The 17,380-nt window shown below is 43.3% G+C and overlaps 1 protein-coding gene across 2 annotated transcripts; it reads right to left on the bottom strand.

Moving 5' to 3' along the window:
- Window positions 1–30: 30 nt before the first annotated feature.
- Window positions 31–17,190, bottom strand: LOC143488146 (myelin-associated glycoprotein-like). Of its 2 annotated transcripts, XM_076987257.1 has the most exons (8): window positions 17,023–17,190; window positions 16,607–16,666; window positions 9,618–9,971; window positions 8,655–8,963; window positions 8,227–8,499; window positions 5,277–5,385; window positions 5,024–5,045; window positions 31–4,337 (listed from the first exon to the last, which is right to left on the bottom strand). In XM_076987257.1, exons 1-8 carry the CDS (start codon window positions 17,054–17,056, stop codon window positions 4,182–4,184), a joined length of 1,317 nt encoding a protein of 438 aa, XP_076843372.1. In that variant the 5' UTR covers window positions 17,057–17,190; the 3' UTR covers window positions 31–4,181. The 2 variants fall into 2 exon arrangements, with proteins under 2 accessions (XP_076843372.1, XP_076843373.1); XM_076987258.1 differs by lacking the exon at window positions 9,618–9,971.
- Between the last annotated feature and the right edge of the window lie 190 nt (window positions 17,191–17,380).

Raw genomic sequence — 17,380 nt, 5'->3', positions numbered from 1 at the left:
AATTCTGTTTAGAGCGACATATGAATGCTTTAAAAAAATAAAAATTGAAAACTGAAAATACGGGACAAATACGGGAAAATAAAAATACGGGACGACGCCGGGACAGAGCGGTAAAATACGGGACTGTCCCGGCCAAAACGGGACACTTGACAGGTATGGACAAACCACATTAGCCCCACGTGATTACGAGACGATTCACAGGTGAGACAGATTATCATACGACATAGCCCTCACCACGGAGATCCACAGACGCAGACAAAGCACGTAGACTACGTAAACACATGCCCAAAAGGGAGGGGCCGGGGTCCTCAACGTGACAGACGCGCCCTCCAAGGGCACTACCCGTCCCGGGGTGCCAACAGGACCGAGTGCCCCGAACCCACGACGATGGGCGGATCCGACGCGCTCAGTCCTGCATCTGGGAGGTGACCGCCCTCGGTGAAGCGTCCGCCACGGACCGCCTAGAACACCCTCTCTGGGAACACAGGGGAAAAGACGTTAGACAACGGCACGGTCACAAACACATAAACAGGCACGCTTACACACATAGACACAAACGGAAAAAGGGGGTTTGGTACACATACGGGTAGACTTACAAACACAGGCACGCACACACACGAAACAGGCGCCAAGCTACGCGCCAGGAGTAGGGCGATAAGGGGAGAGAGATCGGGAGCTGCAGGTGCTGCAGCGAACGGTCCTCCTCCAGCCTTTGCTGTAAACCCTCCGCCCGGTGCATGGCGGCTGGCGGATGCGCCGGGTGCAGCGCGACTGGCGGACGTGCCGGGTGCAGCGCGACTGGCAGACTCTCCCCCCAGCTGGCCGTATGGTACGTCCACCTCGCTCCACAACCGTCCTCTGGAGTCGACCGTGGGCACTTCCACCTCCATGTCGGTCGCCTCACTGCCCTGGCTCCAGCTCATGGTGAATCCTCTCTCCTCCGGAGCGATTGGAGGACAGGGTCCGCCTCCCTTTAACCGTCTCGGCCGACAGTTCCGAGGGGGGAGGGCTCTCCTCTTCCTCCTCGGTATACAACCCTTCGGACGGAGGGTAATCCCCGTACTCCTCCTCCATGTCGTCGTCCTCGGGGTATTCTTCCCCGCCCTCCCCTACGGTGGTAGAGGGACCTACGGGCGGAGGGAGGTAGTCCTATTTCTCTGACTCCTCCTCCTCCTCTTCACCGTAGTCGACGGCAGGTGCGGAGCACTCGAACGGAGGGTACTCATCTTCGTCCTCTTCCTCCTCCTCGCCGTAGCCCACGGCAGGGGCGGAGCCCTCGGATGGAGGGTAGTCTTCCTCGTTCCCCTCTCCCCCACCATAGTCCACCATGGGAGCGTAGCAGATGGACGGAGGGCAGTCCTTCTCCTCTCCTCCACCATAGTCCACGGTGGAAGCGTCACCTAGAGACGGGGGGTAGACCTACTGCTTGTCCTCCTGCTCCTCCGCCTTGCTAGGAGAGTCCCCCTCCCCAAACTCGCTCTCCGGGGTCAAGTCCGTGATGCAGATCACACTGGGACCCTTTTCCGGAGGCGAGAGGGCGCGGGCTGGAGGGGGGCGTCGCTGGCGCTCACGCCAAATCTGCACCGCCCCCTCGCGGAGCTCCTCTGCCAACTCGGAGTCCTGCGTTCCCCGTGCCGTGGCCAGCTGGAACGCGCAGACAGGGTCCTGCTCCAGATGTTCCTACGTGGGCAAAGCCTCTTGGCATGGGGAGGAGCCCTCCTCCTCTCTTCCCTTCTCTCGACTGGGGGGGTCCTCCTCCAACTCGTGGATGCCCACCCGCAGGGGCGAAAGCTCCCGAGAAGGATAGGGATGCCTCTCCTCCCATACCCGCGCAGCTGTCTGGCGGTATTCCTCCGCCAGCTCAGGTACGGAGGTCTCCCGAGCCGCACACAGCAGGTAAGAACATTCGGGGTCCTTCATCAGCTGTTCCAGAGTCGGCGGGATTATGCGGTGCGGGGGAGAGGAGGAAGAGCGGTGGTGCCGCTTGCTGGGGCGAAGTGCCTTCTTAGACCGGGTGGCGTAGCCTGGCATTTTGGTCTTTTCGCGGCTCGTCGTTCTGTGATGTTCGGGCTGTCACGAAGGATGAGACACGGAATCCTCTTTGACTGACGTCACTTTATATTTATTTAACATGTAGCGCACAAAGCACACGAAGAACAGATACTTTCACACTGTAAACAAGTATACACTACGTGCAGACTTAGACAATGACGAGCACAGGACACTGTGCGAGCGCACATTAAATAGACAAACCACATTAGCCCCACGTGATTACGAGACGATTCACAGGTGAGACAGATTATCACACGACATAACCCTCACCACGGAGATCCACTGACGCAGACAAAGCACGTGGACAACGTATACACACGCCCAAAGGGGAGGGGCCGGGGCCGGGGTCCTCAACGTGACACCTCTCAATAAGTTATCACCTGAAGTTGCAGCTGTTCTCTGACCGGAGCACATGGTCCGTGGGGGGGCAACTAGCCATCAATGTACACATCCGACACACCACAGATACCCAAATAAATGAGTTAGGCGAACTGTTTCACGCTTCAAAAGTTTTATTCTGTATCAAATAATTAAAATAATACAATAAGGCATAATGCTTGATGTGCATAAAACCAGTATTTATATACTGGTGCGTGGGCAATTATATAAATCCACCGATTTCTAGTCAGTAACCGCAACGAAATGCCAATAGAATTGCTTCACCTATTATATAGCTATATGAATTTCATACTCGACTAGCAGTGCACACACTAAATATGATGGCATAAAGCCAAATAAAAATAAAATGAAACACTGTAAAACCACTGTGATACACTCACACCAAAGAAAAAAAAAGCTAGTATAAATTGCATGCTTCATATAGCTTATAACACACATAGCTGGGCAATAGAAAACACTAATGACTAAAACAATAGGGTACTATAACCTAATCCCTCACGCCCGTGAATAAAATCTAGTATTAGTAAACACCCTACAGAAGAATAATTAAGGAAAATATTAAAAACTAATGCTACTAAGGCAGATTAATACAAATATTTCCTCCTTCTCCAAGTGTTAATGTATAAAAACTGTGGTGGGAAAAAACAGTGGCCTGCAAGAGCCCGGCTGTGGAACTCTACACAAGAGGAGAATATATAATTATATTTATATTTATAATTTATAATTATATTTTCTCTAGAAACAAACACCACTAGAGAAAGTACACCCTTTTTAGAAGTCATCCTTAAATGAACAGTAAAATTAACCCATTTAATAAAACATACAAAACAGAAAACCCACCAATTAAAACACCTATGAATGGCGCTTGGCCTGTTGAGGTGGTCCAGGTATGCCGCTACTTCACTGCGCTTCACATGTTATAGACCCCCCCATACTGAAATTGTGGCCCACGGGCCATTTTAAGCCCATTGGGCATCTATTTCTGGCCCACGAGCTGTTTTGAAAAGTTTTTTTTTTTTTATGATTTTTTTTTTTCAATTGCGCTATCTGCTCTTATTTTGAAATCGCGCACCACAATCTCAAGACGAGGCTGGGGATTGCCTCCATGGCAACAATAAACAGATAGCAGCAGCAACACGTTTACCGATTCCTGTATCAATTTATAATGGCAAAATCAAAAGTTATATCAAAATCAACGGGACAGACACAGAACACTGCTGCTGCTGATGGGGGCAGCCGGCTGGGCCTCAGCACTGTAGCAATATTGTAAAGCACTGTGAGGGACGTGATCCTGGCTCTTATTAATGTGAAAGTAGAATTTCCTCTTAATATGAGGAAGTAATGTAGAGAAAAAAAAGAAACTCAACATGAATCAAGGGCACAAAGAAATGGGCATAAATATCCTCCACGCTTTTCTCTGTTTTTAAATGTTATGTAGTCCATCAGCATTACCAGGGTTGCCAACTTTTCATAATCACTTGGAGTGAGATTTGTTTTGGGGTGGTGGTGTCAAATAGACACATTAATTATTATATGTTTATTTCCGGGGGGTTCAAATGTTTCCTCCCTGCTGCGCCTAAAGCGATCGATCACCAGTGGTAGGCGCCAGAGCGAACTAGTAACTCATTGAGTCATAGATGTAGATCAGAGATAAATAAACTAGATTTTTTCAGCATGAGAAATCGGATGTATGGCGTGTGAGCGTGTGAAGACAGTCAAATGCGTGTGTCTCAACATAATTGCGTGAGAGTTGGCAACCCTGCATTACTATACAAGGCAACATCCATCTCAACACTGTCTTTCAGAGCTTCATCGGAGATGGAGCAGCCTTTTGTGTTGGTGCACTCATCAACGTTGGCATAAACAGAACTGTCGACGTTCAGATCCTACATGGAAAATAATTTCATCAGACTTTTTTTTCAGTCTTTTTAAGATTCTACAGACAAAAATTAAACAGACATTTTCCTTTTAAAGTGAAATGTTCCATTGTCACTGAAATGTTCCTTTTAAGCAATTCAGCTAAAATGCGAATCCAGCATTGCTTTACATTTATGGCATTACAGTGTTCACAAATGTATTATAGCTCATGTAGGACCTGAGAATTTAACCCAATTGTTAAAACAACATTACAGCCAAAGGCGTCTGATGATTCTCATATGACCAGGCCATAGGCGCAAGTCCAGGCTTTGATAAAACAAATTATGATAAGAAAAGGACAATAAACACACGGAGTACAAAGACAACTAACACAAAGCATCCCTTCACACTGGAGTACATAAACGCGTAACAACAGCAGCATCAACATGAAGGGAAATGCTCGGAATAACCAGCAAGGAAGAGTCCAAACAGATGGAGGCGTATAAATGATGATGGTGAGGGGAGCGTGACAGAAAATAATATTTCATAATATGGCAATATCAGAGTTGTTTTTTTAATTTTTTGTATTGGTATAAGTAAACTAATTAACCACTCCCACTGGAATTGTTGCTGGTAATGTGATGGACAAAAGTACATTTTACCAATTAAAGACAGGAAAATCTGATTTAAGAAAGTAATTTAATAAATACCATACCTTGATGAACAGTCTTCTTTGCCTAAAGAAACCAGAGTACATCAATTGAAATCACTGTTTCTCATACAGCTCTATATGCATAAATATCTGATCTTTTTCTACATATCAGATGTATTGGAGTTAAAAATCTGAAATGCTGTTTCGAAATGTTCAGAAAAAAGTTTAAAAAATCTTTCAGGAAAAAGAATAAGGAGCCCAATAAACACTTTACATGATCTTGGAGCCAAGCTAGGGGTGGTAAAAACACTCTTACCCTTTAATGATCAATGTGGAGGTGAGTCCAGCTAATACCAACAGTGCAGCTCCTCCCCATCCCAGAAGATGCCATGTGGTGGTTGAAGACTGAATGAAAGCTGGAACATCTGTAGCAACATATTACGCACTGTATTGAGTTCAGTTATTCACACAAATAATATGCTCTGTTTTTAGCTTATTAACTGCCTGACCAAAACACATCTGGGATTTTCTCTGAAACTGAACTAGCAATCACTTAGTTGCTCAGGAGACAAAATTAAAGAATCTACACCACACTTGTAAAATGTATGTACAGCACCTTGCATCAATCTTAATTTCCCTATGTATGCAGAATAAGCAATGTACCCTCTATCTCATTTCATGTGTCAAGGCATATATAAAAGTTGAATGCTACTTACTAACGTCTATAGTCCTATGACAAATCCTAACCTCAGATAACACATAATGCAAGATTTCAGTGCCATAAAAAAAACAATACCAAATTGCAAAAACCATAGAGGAAAATGTCATTTTTGCTTTAAGGTTAAAAAACATTTACACATCCTGCCTTCCTAATAATCTCTGGATCACTAACTTACACAAGATATGCAAGAAAATGTGTGAGGTGGAACAGAACGGGCAGGCACAAACAGCCTATATTGATGCTTTATCACAGATAATATGGTACATTTACATTGAAAAATAAAACACTTGTGGTACAAAGTCATACAAGAACTGACAAAAACAGCCGACAAGATATACACTTAAAAACAAGAACATAAATAAGACGCACATCTTCTCCTTTAATGCTCTTCAGTTATGGAATAGTCTTCTACCTCCAATCTGAGATGTCTTCTAGCTCCAATCTTTAAATCTAGACTCAAGACTCACCTATTTAATCAAGCCTTCAGTTAATGTACTGCAATTGAAGCTGTGCAGGTCAGGGGCCCACCTACAGTGATTGAGTTTTTTGTTAATCTGAGATGCTGATGCTGTCATCCAGTCTGTGACTGTGGTTGTCACATGAGGCTACGCCCCCCTCTCCTAGCTGTCACTCCGGTGTCTCTGTCCCTCGTGTCTGTGTTGTTCCCTGCTCCTTGATCCTGCCCAGCTTGTCTATTTCCCTGGTTTCCGTCTGTCTGCCATGCCCGTGTTGTCAGTGTGATCAGCTGTGTCTTGTTAGTTCCGTATTCTTATAGTCCCTGTGTTTCCCTAGCCCCTTGTCGGTGATTGTGTTTCTGCATTTTTTGATTGTGTTCATGTATGTATTCATTCCAGTGCTATTCTGATTCCGTGTTCCCTGCCTCGTGAGTAGGCTACTTCTCGTTTCGTTGCCCAGTCGCCCTGTGTTTTCTGTTTCCTGGTTGTTTCATTTGTTTCCTCGTTCTACCAGTGGGGAACCGTAAGGGCCCTCTATGCCCTCTCAGAGGGCCTAAAATATTCTTAAAACATAAATATATATAATATAATTTATCCAATGTTATTTTATCTACTTACAGTTTGACAATCGACATTAAACAATTACAAAAATATAAGCAAATACATTATTCAACCGTGTCTATTCAACCTGTGTTTGAAGGTGAGGGGTTAAGTGGAAGCCTGTGAGCCTGTGTCTCACCCTATCAGGACTGTGATGCCCGCTGTTCGTTTTCAGAGGGCCTGGCAGTTATAATTCAGCGCAATACCAGTTTCAAATGACAGTAAAATTGATCATATCTTCTGTCTTAGTGGGCGGGCTTAACTGTATGATAATTTCCGCGACGCTAGCTGTTGTTAACGTACCACCGCTAGCTAGTTTCGATTCACTCCTTTGATGTCCTCGTGCGCGTTGTTTACATATTCCGCTTCCGAGGAACACGTAGCTGTGAACCTTATTTTGTTTGGAACCTTATTTGCTTAAGAAGTTACTTAGTACAGATGTTATTGTTTATTGCGTTTCTAAAGCTGTACTGTCGTCTCAAATCTTTTTCTTTATTGCAGTTAATTAGGAGAGGAAACTTTTTTTTGGGGGGGGGGGGGGGGGGATGGGAGCGGGGTTCGCTACTGCGTTCTACCCGTGTTTGATTTCAAGTATTCGTTCTGTCATGCCTCTCCGTGTTTCGTGTTCGGATTCCTTAACCAATTTGACCTCCGCCTTCCTAATTGACCCTGAGTTTGGAATTCCCTTTATTAAATCTCACTCTCCTCAGCATTTGTGTCCGCCTCCTCGTTCCACAGCATACGCTGCGTTACAGTGGTCACCTCCCGGCCCGCCCCTTTAGTTATGTTTCTATAGATAAGCCTGCTGGAGCCACTAGCTAATCACTAGCACATGTGCTATACACATAAGGATGTTTAGTTGTTTAACCTGTATTTTATATCCTGGCTACATGCTTCTACAAAGACAGTTCCATAAAAGCACCTAGAAGATGCTCTGGCATGCTAGAGTGTATGCAGATGTCGTGGATGGATGTGCCAATGCTGCCATGCACATAAACACACACACAAAATGGACACAAATTAAGTATTATATCGTGATCGATCGATCACCAGTGGTTGGCACCAGAGCGACCTAGTAACTCATTGAATCATAGATATGGATCAGAGGTAAATAAACTAGATTTTTTTTCGGCGTGAGAAATTGGATGTGTGGAATGAGAGCGTGTGAAGACGGTCAAATGCGTGTGTCTCACGCTCAATGCGTCAGAGTTGGCAACCCTGCCAGTATATTAGCTTAACCCATCACCCTGTCCGTTATACTCTTCTTATTATCCCTGCCCAAATCTGCAGCATGTCACATTTCACCTCAGCACTATTCAGAAACCCCCAGGGACTGCAGAAAAGTGTTCTCTCCATGTATACATAATACAAAAGATGCTCCTACATCAATATATTATCTTTTAAATATTTTATGAATTTTCCATTTAAATGCCATTGATAAAAATGGTTATATGAATAATTACGATATAAACACAATATTTATCCTTTACCATGCTCTTGTATTTCCAGTAGAACTGTGGATGAGTTCTGCTTTCCAAAGGCATTCTGAGCCTCACAAATATAGAGACCCACTTTGTCACTGGTCAGGCTGAGAGTGAGATTAGTTTGTGTTGTGTTGACTTCGTACACATTCCCTTCCCGTTCATGGAACCAGCGCAAATGAGTCACTGCAGGATTTGCAGTAGTGGAACATAGCAGAGTTGTGTTTGTGCCCTTATGGAGGGGTCCCGGGGGGTCCACTTCAATCATAACCTTTGGAGGAACTGAAAGAGGGTTGGTGTGAAAACACATGAGAATGAATGAAATAACCTATGACAAGCTGAGAGGTCTCCAAATTCCTTAAACAACAAAAAGATACTACGCAGAACTGGAACATTTGAAAAAAACAAAACAGTAACATTAAACATGATTAACTCACACAGAACGGTGATCATGGCGGTGCTCTCAGAGACACTGCTGCCTGCTGTCCGCACAAAGTAGTCCACAGTGCATTTTATCCTCTGTTCATGATAGTCATGTGAGGAGACAAATCTCAACACAGAAGACAACGTGAAGGCACCATTAGACTGTTCTTCCATAGTCTCTGTGATGTTTCCCAGCAAAGGTACCCATGTCAGGTTAGGAGGATGTAGGGGACAGGGAACCATAGCTGTACAAATGAGCTCCACCACTGCCCCCTCATTTACTGACACGTCCACATGGGACAGGATGGGTTCTGGGAGAGAGTCTGGTTCATAAGAACAGATATTATTAGTTAATGTAGGCTTCAAATGTTCTAGCAGTCAACTCAAATGGACTCACTGATCACATCACCAATGTGCAGACGTGGACATTCCAGGTTGAGAAAGTAAAACTCCTTCCCAGGATTTTACTCAAGCTTGGATTTTTAAATTAGTGGCAGGTAAAATTAGCGGAATTAACACAATCCAGGAAGCCTGAGCAAAATCCTGGTGAGGACTTACTTTTTGAACCTGGAATGCCCACCTCTGCCCATATGTTCATGATACTTGGCACTTCAACATCAGATATCCCAGGACATTCTCCACTCCAGTCCACTCCATTCCAATTTTATAAACTTTACATTTGCCATGATTTTTTTTTTATCAGCTCATATTAGGCTTTCTTGCTTATTTAACCCACATTAACTTGCATTTTTATATGTAATTTCTATTTTTTCATACATATTGTATCAAATTGAGAAGTATTTATATCTGTATTTAGTATATGAAATGTGACACTTATCATGACAAGGAATATTTTTGTTCAAGTATGTTGTGATTATTTTTTTCCTGGACCACTACCATTTACTAATTGTATATTTCTCATGTCGTAGTAAGATTTGTGAAAGTATTTGTTAATAGACATTAATGGTATAGTTTACCTTTAACATTTATGAAGACTGATTTTTTAAAGGTGTATTTGAAGCCAGTCTCCAGTCTAAAGAAATAGTTGTCAGATAATGGGGAACTAATACTGTACAAAACAGATGTGCAGTTTTTCTGGGTCAGGTCCCCCAGAATTTTTACACTAAGGCTGTTGACCTTCTGAGAGGAGTTGAAAACATCAACGCTATCTCTAATCCACTGTGACCCTTTCTTCCAAACACCAGTTACTGGTAGCTTCAATTTCTCTTCTTGGAATTCAGGAATGCTAAAGTGGCATGGGATGAGAACACAGGAGCCATTCAACACTTCCAACATGGATGGCATCTCGATGGTGTAGCTACACTCAACACCTGCAGCAAGCAAGCACATACAAACACAGATTTGAACCTCACAAGAAAGAATATTCGATGATATGAAGGGTACATAATTGTGATGAAACAGCACTTAAATTTCTATTCAATAATCTTTTTAGTCGGAGAGCGAGGGCTGCAGCTACCGCTAACGCCAGCGCTAGCTCACCAGAGCACCACTCCCCGGTTCACGTGTCCAACAGGTTTGCCCCGCTCAGTGCTACACCCTCTGAGGAGACTCTGGTGATAGGAGACTCTATAGTCCGACACGTGAAAGTCGCTATTCCTGTAGGGGCACCAGCGGTTACAGTCAGCTGTTTACCGGGAGCCAGAGCGCCGGACATTAGTGGCAACCTTAGACTGTTAGCCCATAAACGATTCTCTAGGATAGTTATACATGTAGGGGCCAACGATATACGTCTGCGGCAGTCAGAGGTGACTAAGGCTAATGTTAAAGAGGTGGTTAAATTAGCCCAGACAATGTCCGATGCCGTAATCTGCTCTGGCCCCATCCCAATGCGGCGCGGTGATGAGCAGTAAAGCAGGCTCACGTCGCTAAACCGCTGGATGTCCAAGTGGTGTTCAGAAAATCAAGTGGGCTTTATTAATAATTGGGAAGAGTTCGAGGGCAAGCCTGGTCTTTTAGGCAGGGACGGTGTCCACCCCACCCAGGATGGCGCTGCCCTGTTATCTTGCAGCATAGCCCGTAGTCTGTTAGTTAGTGGGCAGTGTAGTACTAGGAGCTGCTGACTAACCAGAGTTGCGACCAGGCCGCAGACTAATGGGCTAAACCGTCTGTCTGCGAGCTGCTTAGAGGCGTCACCAAGATCCCATAGGATTGAGACTGTGTCTGTGCCCCGGGTTAAATTAAATCATAAGAAAATAGTCCGCCCTAAGTTTTTAACTAATATTCAGACTTCACATCAAATTATTACAACCTATATGACCGATCTGAAAATTGGAATAATCAATATTCGATCGCTCAACTCAAAAGCAGTTTTTGTAAATGAACTTATAACAGACCAGAAAATTGATATTCTATGTCTAACTGAAACGTGGGTTCAATCTGGTGATTATTTAACTCTAAACGAAGCCACTCCTGTGGGATATAGTTATATACATAGACCTAGACTGTCAGGCAGAGGAGGTGGAATATGTATAATCTATCGTGATTGTTTAGAAATTCATCAGAAATACTTAGATATTTCAAACTCATTTGAGATGCAGTCTATTAATGTAATTAGTCCATCTGAAAATAAAAGTACATTTTCCCTAACCAATGTATACAGACCACCAGGGCCTTACTCAGATTTCTTAAATGATTTCACCGATTTTGCAGCAAATTTAGCAGTATGTAGTGACAAAATAATAATGGTAGGAGACTTTAACATACACTTTGATAATGCGGAGGATCCACTGACAAGGGCTTTTACTTCTATATTGAACTCTGTCGGCATTAAACAAAACGTAGTAGGACCTACACATTATCGAAATCATACCCTAGATCTAATATTAACGCTGGGTATCGACGTAGATAATATAAACATACTCCCGCAAACCGTAGCAATCTCCGATCACTATTTAGTCCAATGTGAGATTCATCTTAACATAAATACCCGCCCGTCTCCTTGGCAGTGTATAAAGCGCTCGATAAATTCATCAACAGCAACACAGTTTATTGAAACCCTCCCTGACTTAACTGCTTTAGCCCACTCGCCATCCGACCCAGGAGAGTTAGATAGTCTAACCGACTACTTAGAGAATACCTGCAGATCAGCTCTAGATATAGTAGCTCTACTAAAATATAAAAAAGCTAGATCCAAAAAGCTCGCCCCGTGGTACACTGACCAAACTAGAAACTTAAAACAAATAGCACGTAAATTAGAGCGGAAATGGCGATCTACTAAATTGGAAGTATTCCACTGTGCCTGGAAGGATAGCATTATTGACTACAAACGGGCACTCACTAAAGCACGCTCAGCATACTTAGCCTCACTGATAGAGAAAAATAAAAACAATCCTAGATTTCTTTTTAATACTATTTCTAAACTTACAAAAAATCAAGCAGGCACAGAACCTCAGATTCCAGTAAACCTCACTAGTAATGTATTTATAGATTTCTTTGATAATAAAATAGAGAATATTAGACAAAATATAAAACCCTTTATTAGCAATACAACTGGTATGTCATCTGGTTTGGTTGATATTGATTTAAATTACATACCGGGAGAAAAACTTGATGCTTTTCATCCACTCCCAAAATCAGAATTAGAGAAAATAATTTCTTCCTTAAATTGTACTACCTGCACACTAGACTCAGTTCCCTCAAAGTTATTAAAAGAGGTATTACCAGCTGTAACTGAACCTCTTCTAACTATAGTTAACTCATCCATTACAATAGGTCACATGCCCAAATCATGTAAGTTAGCAATTATCAAACCTCTGATCAAGAAACCAAATCTTGATCCGACTGTGCTATCTAATTATAGACCCATTTCAAACACATCATTTATATCTAAGATCATAGAAAAAGCTGTTGCCCAGCAATTATGCCTATATCTGCATAGGAATAACATATTTGAAAAGTTCCAATCTGGTTTTAGGCCCCATCACAGTACTGAAACAGCATTAGTTAAAGTAACAAATGATCTCCTCCTTGCATCAGATCAAGGCTATGTATCACTGTTAGTGCTTCTTGATCTTAGTGCAGCTTTCGACACAATTGATCATAGGATCTTGCTAGAAAGGTTAGAACGCTGGGTTGGAGTTTCAGGCACAGCCCTTTCATGGTTTCAGTCTTACTTAACAAATCGCTATCAGTTTGTAGAGCTCAATAACATTTCATCCAAACGTAAAATGGTTAAATATGGGGTCCCGCAAGGCTCCATCTTAGGACCACTATTATTTACATTATATATGCTACCATTGGGCACAGTTATAAACAAACATGGTGTCAATTTTCACTGCTATGCGGATGACACTCAACTTTACATATCAGCCAAACCCGATGACAAACTCGGTTTAGGAAAAATTGAGGCCCGTGAGAGATATTAAATGCTGGATGTCTATAAACTTCCTACAATTAAATGAGGACAAAACAGAAGTTCTCCTTGTGGGCCCTAAGGCCGCAAGACAGAAAATTCCAAATTTACAGCTTAATCTTGCAGACTATCCCATTACACCTGGCACAGTAGCCAAAAACCTAGGCATCATACTCGACTCCGACCTATCATTTGATAAATATATAGATAATACTACTAGGATAGCTTTTCTACATCTCCGCAATATTGCCAAATTAAGAAATGCATTATCACAGGATGATGCAGAAAAATTGGTGCACGCCTTTGTTAGCTCTAGACTAGACTACTGCAATTCACTACTGTCAGGATGTTCAAATAGGAATCTAAATAAACAATCTTTAAATCTAGGTTGAAAACCCACTTATTTAGTCTAGCGTTTGATAATTAATATCCCCCTTAGATAAAGGTACAGATCCAGGGGTTCATAGACGAAGGGTTTTATGGTAGACTGGGGTGCTGGTGCTGTCATCCTGTCACTGCTCGTGGTCACTCAAGTTTGTTGACAGTGCAGTGGACGGATGCCATTGTCTCAGAATGCCCCCAAGCCTATGTTACCTTCTGGTTCTGCCTTTTTTAGCTAGGCTGTAATAATTTAACTTAGTGCCGGAGTTGCTGCCACACTCCAGAAATGTTTATAATTTTACCTGTCCTGTACATGTCCTCATACAGAGCTAATTTTCCCTGTTTCATTTCTCCACATGGCTGCCCGCCTGCTTGAGGAATAATGAGATGAGGAGAGACAAGCGATCCATCCTGGGCCGGCCACCTCCTGCCTAACTGGATGCCTACACCATGATGGACATTATTACATCTTTTATATTCTGTCTAAATGAAGATTATTGCATCTTTTACATTCTGTCTACATTCTGTCTATATTGTTGTTGTTGTCATGGTGACCGGTGTCGGCCAGAGGGGGATGGGCTCCCCCCCTGAGTCTTGGTTCCTCTCAAGGTTTCTTCCTCATGCAAAAAACTAGGGAGTTTTTCCTTGCCACTGTCGCCTTTGGCTTGCTCACTGGGGGCTAGGACTCGGCACTTGTAAAGCTGCTTTGTGACAACAACTGTTGTAAAAAGCGCTATATAAATAAAATTTGATTTGATGATTTTTATTAGTTTAAAATACATTCATCAATAAGGTAAAATCACACAGTTTATCTCATAGGACTAGTTAGTACAAGCCCTTAAATAATCAGCACTTGGTGAGGGGTTAGGGCTTGAGGGGTAATCGCTTCACAAGGGTCTTCAGGTGGGCACTCTCCTTCTTTGGTGTTTCATTGAAAGGCCCATGACACCTCCAGAGGGCTCAACAGCAACATCTGGTGTCCCAGATTTGCCCCCTTCTGCTTTTACCCCTCGGTGGTCATCTTGCAGCCCAGTTGCTTTCCTTTCTTTTCAACCAGATCCAGTTGCTGCTCCATTCAGCCACTCTTGATAGTGACTTGACAGCTTGTTGGAAGGTTTGTCCTCTCACTCCCATTTCTTTAACCAGCTTGGTTGTAGATGTGGCAACAAACCCTCTACAGCCAACCTCGACAGGAAGCACCTGGGCACGCCGTTGTTCGGCGTCTGCTGTTAAGTCGGAGTACTTCAGTCTTTTCCGCTCATATGCTTCACCAACTGCACCTTCCCAAGGTACAGTTAACTTCCATTTCCCAGAGATCCCTCCAGCTGAGCTTTCTTTCGTCCAGGCATTCCCAGCTAGTCCACTGGCCCTGTATGGACTGCGAAACTGCCTTTGTGCGTTTGTCTGCCTCCTCTTGGTGCTGCACTTCGGCCACGACCAGCTTTCTCTTCTGGGTTAGTGTTGCTTTGTGCCACATGGGTTGGCTTGTCTCAAGCCCGATCCCACCTCTTCCATGCTACACTTGGCCTAAGATGTCTCCTTGCCTGAGAACAGATTTCGCTTGCTCTATGGCCTCAGATGTGATGCATTTCCTCCCAGTTGCCACTCTGGGAGCGGCCAATTGAATCCGGTCATCTTGGGAGTCGGTCAGGGTCATGTGTAGCCTCACTTCGGTGCATTTGAACTCCTCTGTGAGGCTAGAGATGGGCAAATCCAAGGCACCGTGTCCAAATAAGTTGATGTTGCTGAGGCACCGTGGGAGGCCAAGCCACTTCTTGATGTATGAACTGACTGTCCTCTCCAGCTTCTTAACTTTGGTCATTTGGTCATATACCGTCAGGGGCCACATCAGGCGCGGCAGCAGACCAAACTGTAGGCACCACAATTTTAGTTTCCCAGGAAGCAAGGTTTTATCTATTGCTGGCCAGGCCTTTGATGGTTTCTTTCCTCAGCTGGACAGCCTGGTCAGCGTCTTTGAGGCTGGCATTGTACCAGCGTCCCAGGCTCTTTACAGGCAGTTCTGATACCAGCGGAATGGGTGTCTCCTTAATGTGAAACCTCTGGTCCACAAGGTTTCCTTTGATGATAGATATGCTTCTGGATTTACTGGGTTTAAACTTCATCCGAGCCCAGTCAATCTTGATCTGAAGTTTTCCCAGCAGGTGTTTTGTACATGCCACAGTTGAGGTCAGGGTGGTCAAATCATCCATGTATGCATGAATGGGAGGTAGACGACATCCAGATTGCAGAAGTTCTCCTCCCACAACCCACTTGGAGGCTCTAATGATCACCTCCATTGCCATAATGAAGGCTAGAGGGGAGATGGTACAGCCAGCCATTATTCCCACTTCCAAGGATTGCCACCATGTTGCGTATTCTTTAGTGTGAATACAAAATTGAAGATCTTGGAAGTAGTTCCACACCAGATTTGTGATGGTATTTGGGATGTGGAAAACTTCAAAGGCTGTCCAGGTGAGAGAGTGGGGAATGGCGTTGGCAAGGTCTAGGAACAGGACATGCAGATCTCTTCCTTCCCTTCTGGCTGATTGGATCTGGTGCCATATCATGCTTGTGTTGAAAAATTATGTTAATCGTACTGCCAGTACAATGAAGAAAACGTTCAAAAAACCAAAATCCCACAATATTTTCTAGTGGATGACAGATGATGCCCTCTGTGTGTGTTTAACAGTTTGTAATCTAGCAAGTCTATCACTTGCTATTTTAGGGTTTGTCTTGCGTTTCCTGCACAGCACAACATTGTGGACCCCCTCCCATCCCACACACACACACACACACACCATGCTAAAGATTGCCACAAGCTGACATGTGGCCTACAGTAGTGTGTGTGCTTCCCTGAAGCACAAGGCTGTATAAATTTCAAACAAGATCTTCCTCATTCCAAAAATATGACGAGGTTTAAAAAAAAGTCACTGAGACTTTGTTTACCTTTTAAGTCCATGTTAAGACATTGTGCTACTGTGTGTGTGTGTGTGTGTGTGTGCGCCTTTAGCTGCTTCGACTCATGAGACAGCAGACAGGATTTCCTTGTCTTCTATCCTGACAGCAGACAGGATTCCATTCCCTTTCTATTCAATAATCTTTTTATTAGTTTAAAATAGATTTATCAATAAGGTAAAATCACACATAATATCTTAAGTTGCCATTTTCTGCGGTTTCCTCCACAGAGGTTCTAATGGTCAGTAGATCACTCACTGGTGATCACAGTCAAGCCCAACAGGAACTTGGCCAGAGGCATGTCGCTCAGCACACAGTCTGCAAATACATCAACAAAACTTTATTTTGTTAATCATAGTCCTCAAGGCACATTGCTCTGTATATTGTAGAATGTTTCATGCTGTAAAACATTTAACTCAATAGGGTAGTGTTAATGATCATATTAGACATGCTTAACTCAGTAAGGTAGTGTTAATGATCATATTAGACATGCTTAACTCAGTAAGGTGGTGTTAATTATCAAATTAGACACACTAAACTCTTCTTCATTTGATCACCATTTTCCAAATTCCTCAGAACACTCTAGAAAGTAACACTGCTGCTGATTCTAAAAAACATTTAAAAGATGTTACATATAGATTGTAAATATAGATAAAGGAAATAATGGAACTCACTCTGATCTCCAGGATAAGGTACTTTTAGAAACATTTTCAACTACGTTTTGTTGGAAATTATATGTTAATCCCTTTATATTTTGCTAGCCTTACAGTATTAATCAAATTGCTTATTTTAAAAGTGTCTGAGAATATGCTTGTCTGCTCTTTCACATATTCTAAGTGCATGCAGTTTGCAAAAAACAGGAAGTCTCAAAATAGTCTCTGTATATCCAGTTCACATTTGCAAACCAAGAAGTGAACACATCGCTTCCACTTCTAGAGAAGAAAGATCTGTGTGTTTAATTTCTGTAACCTCTGTGCAACCCCAAGTGGTGAAAGTTGGTGGATTACAACCCCAAGATGTGGAACCACTTTC

The sequence above is a fragment of the Brachyhypopomus gauderio genome, chromosome 2, assembly GCF_052324685.1.
Source record: "Brachyhypopomus gauderio isolate BG-103 chromosome 2, BGAUD_0.2, whole genome shotgun sequence".
NCBI lineage: Eukaryota > Metazoa > Chordata > Actinopteri > Gymnotiformes > Hypopomidae > Brachyhypopomus > Brachyhypopomus gauderio.
Note: the sequence above shows the minus strand (reverse complement) of the source record. Positions and strands in the feature narration are given on the sequence as shown.

Coding starts and splice junctions, on each gene's coding strand:
- LOC143488146 (XM_076987257.1), bottom strand. CDS start 17,056: ATGTTTCTAAAAGTACCTTATCCTGGAGATCAGA. Junction 8,964..9,617: donor AGTCTTCATAAATGTTAAAG/GTAAACTATACC, acceptor CTTATGAACCAG/ACTCTCTCCCAGAACCCATC. Junction 8,500..8,654: donor CGCCATGATCACCGTTCTGT/GTGAGTTAATCA, acceptor ACCCTCTTTCAG/TTCCTCCAAAGGTTATGATT.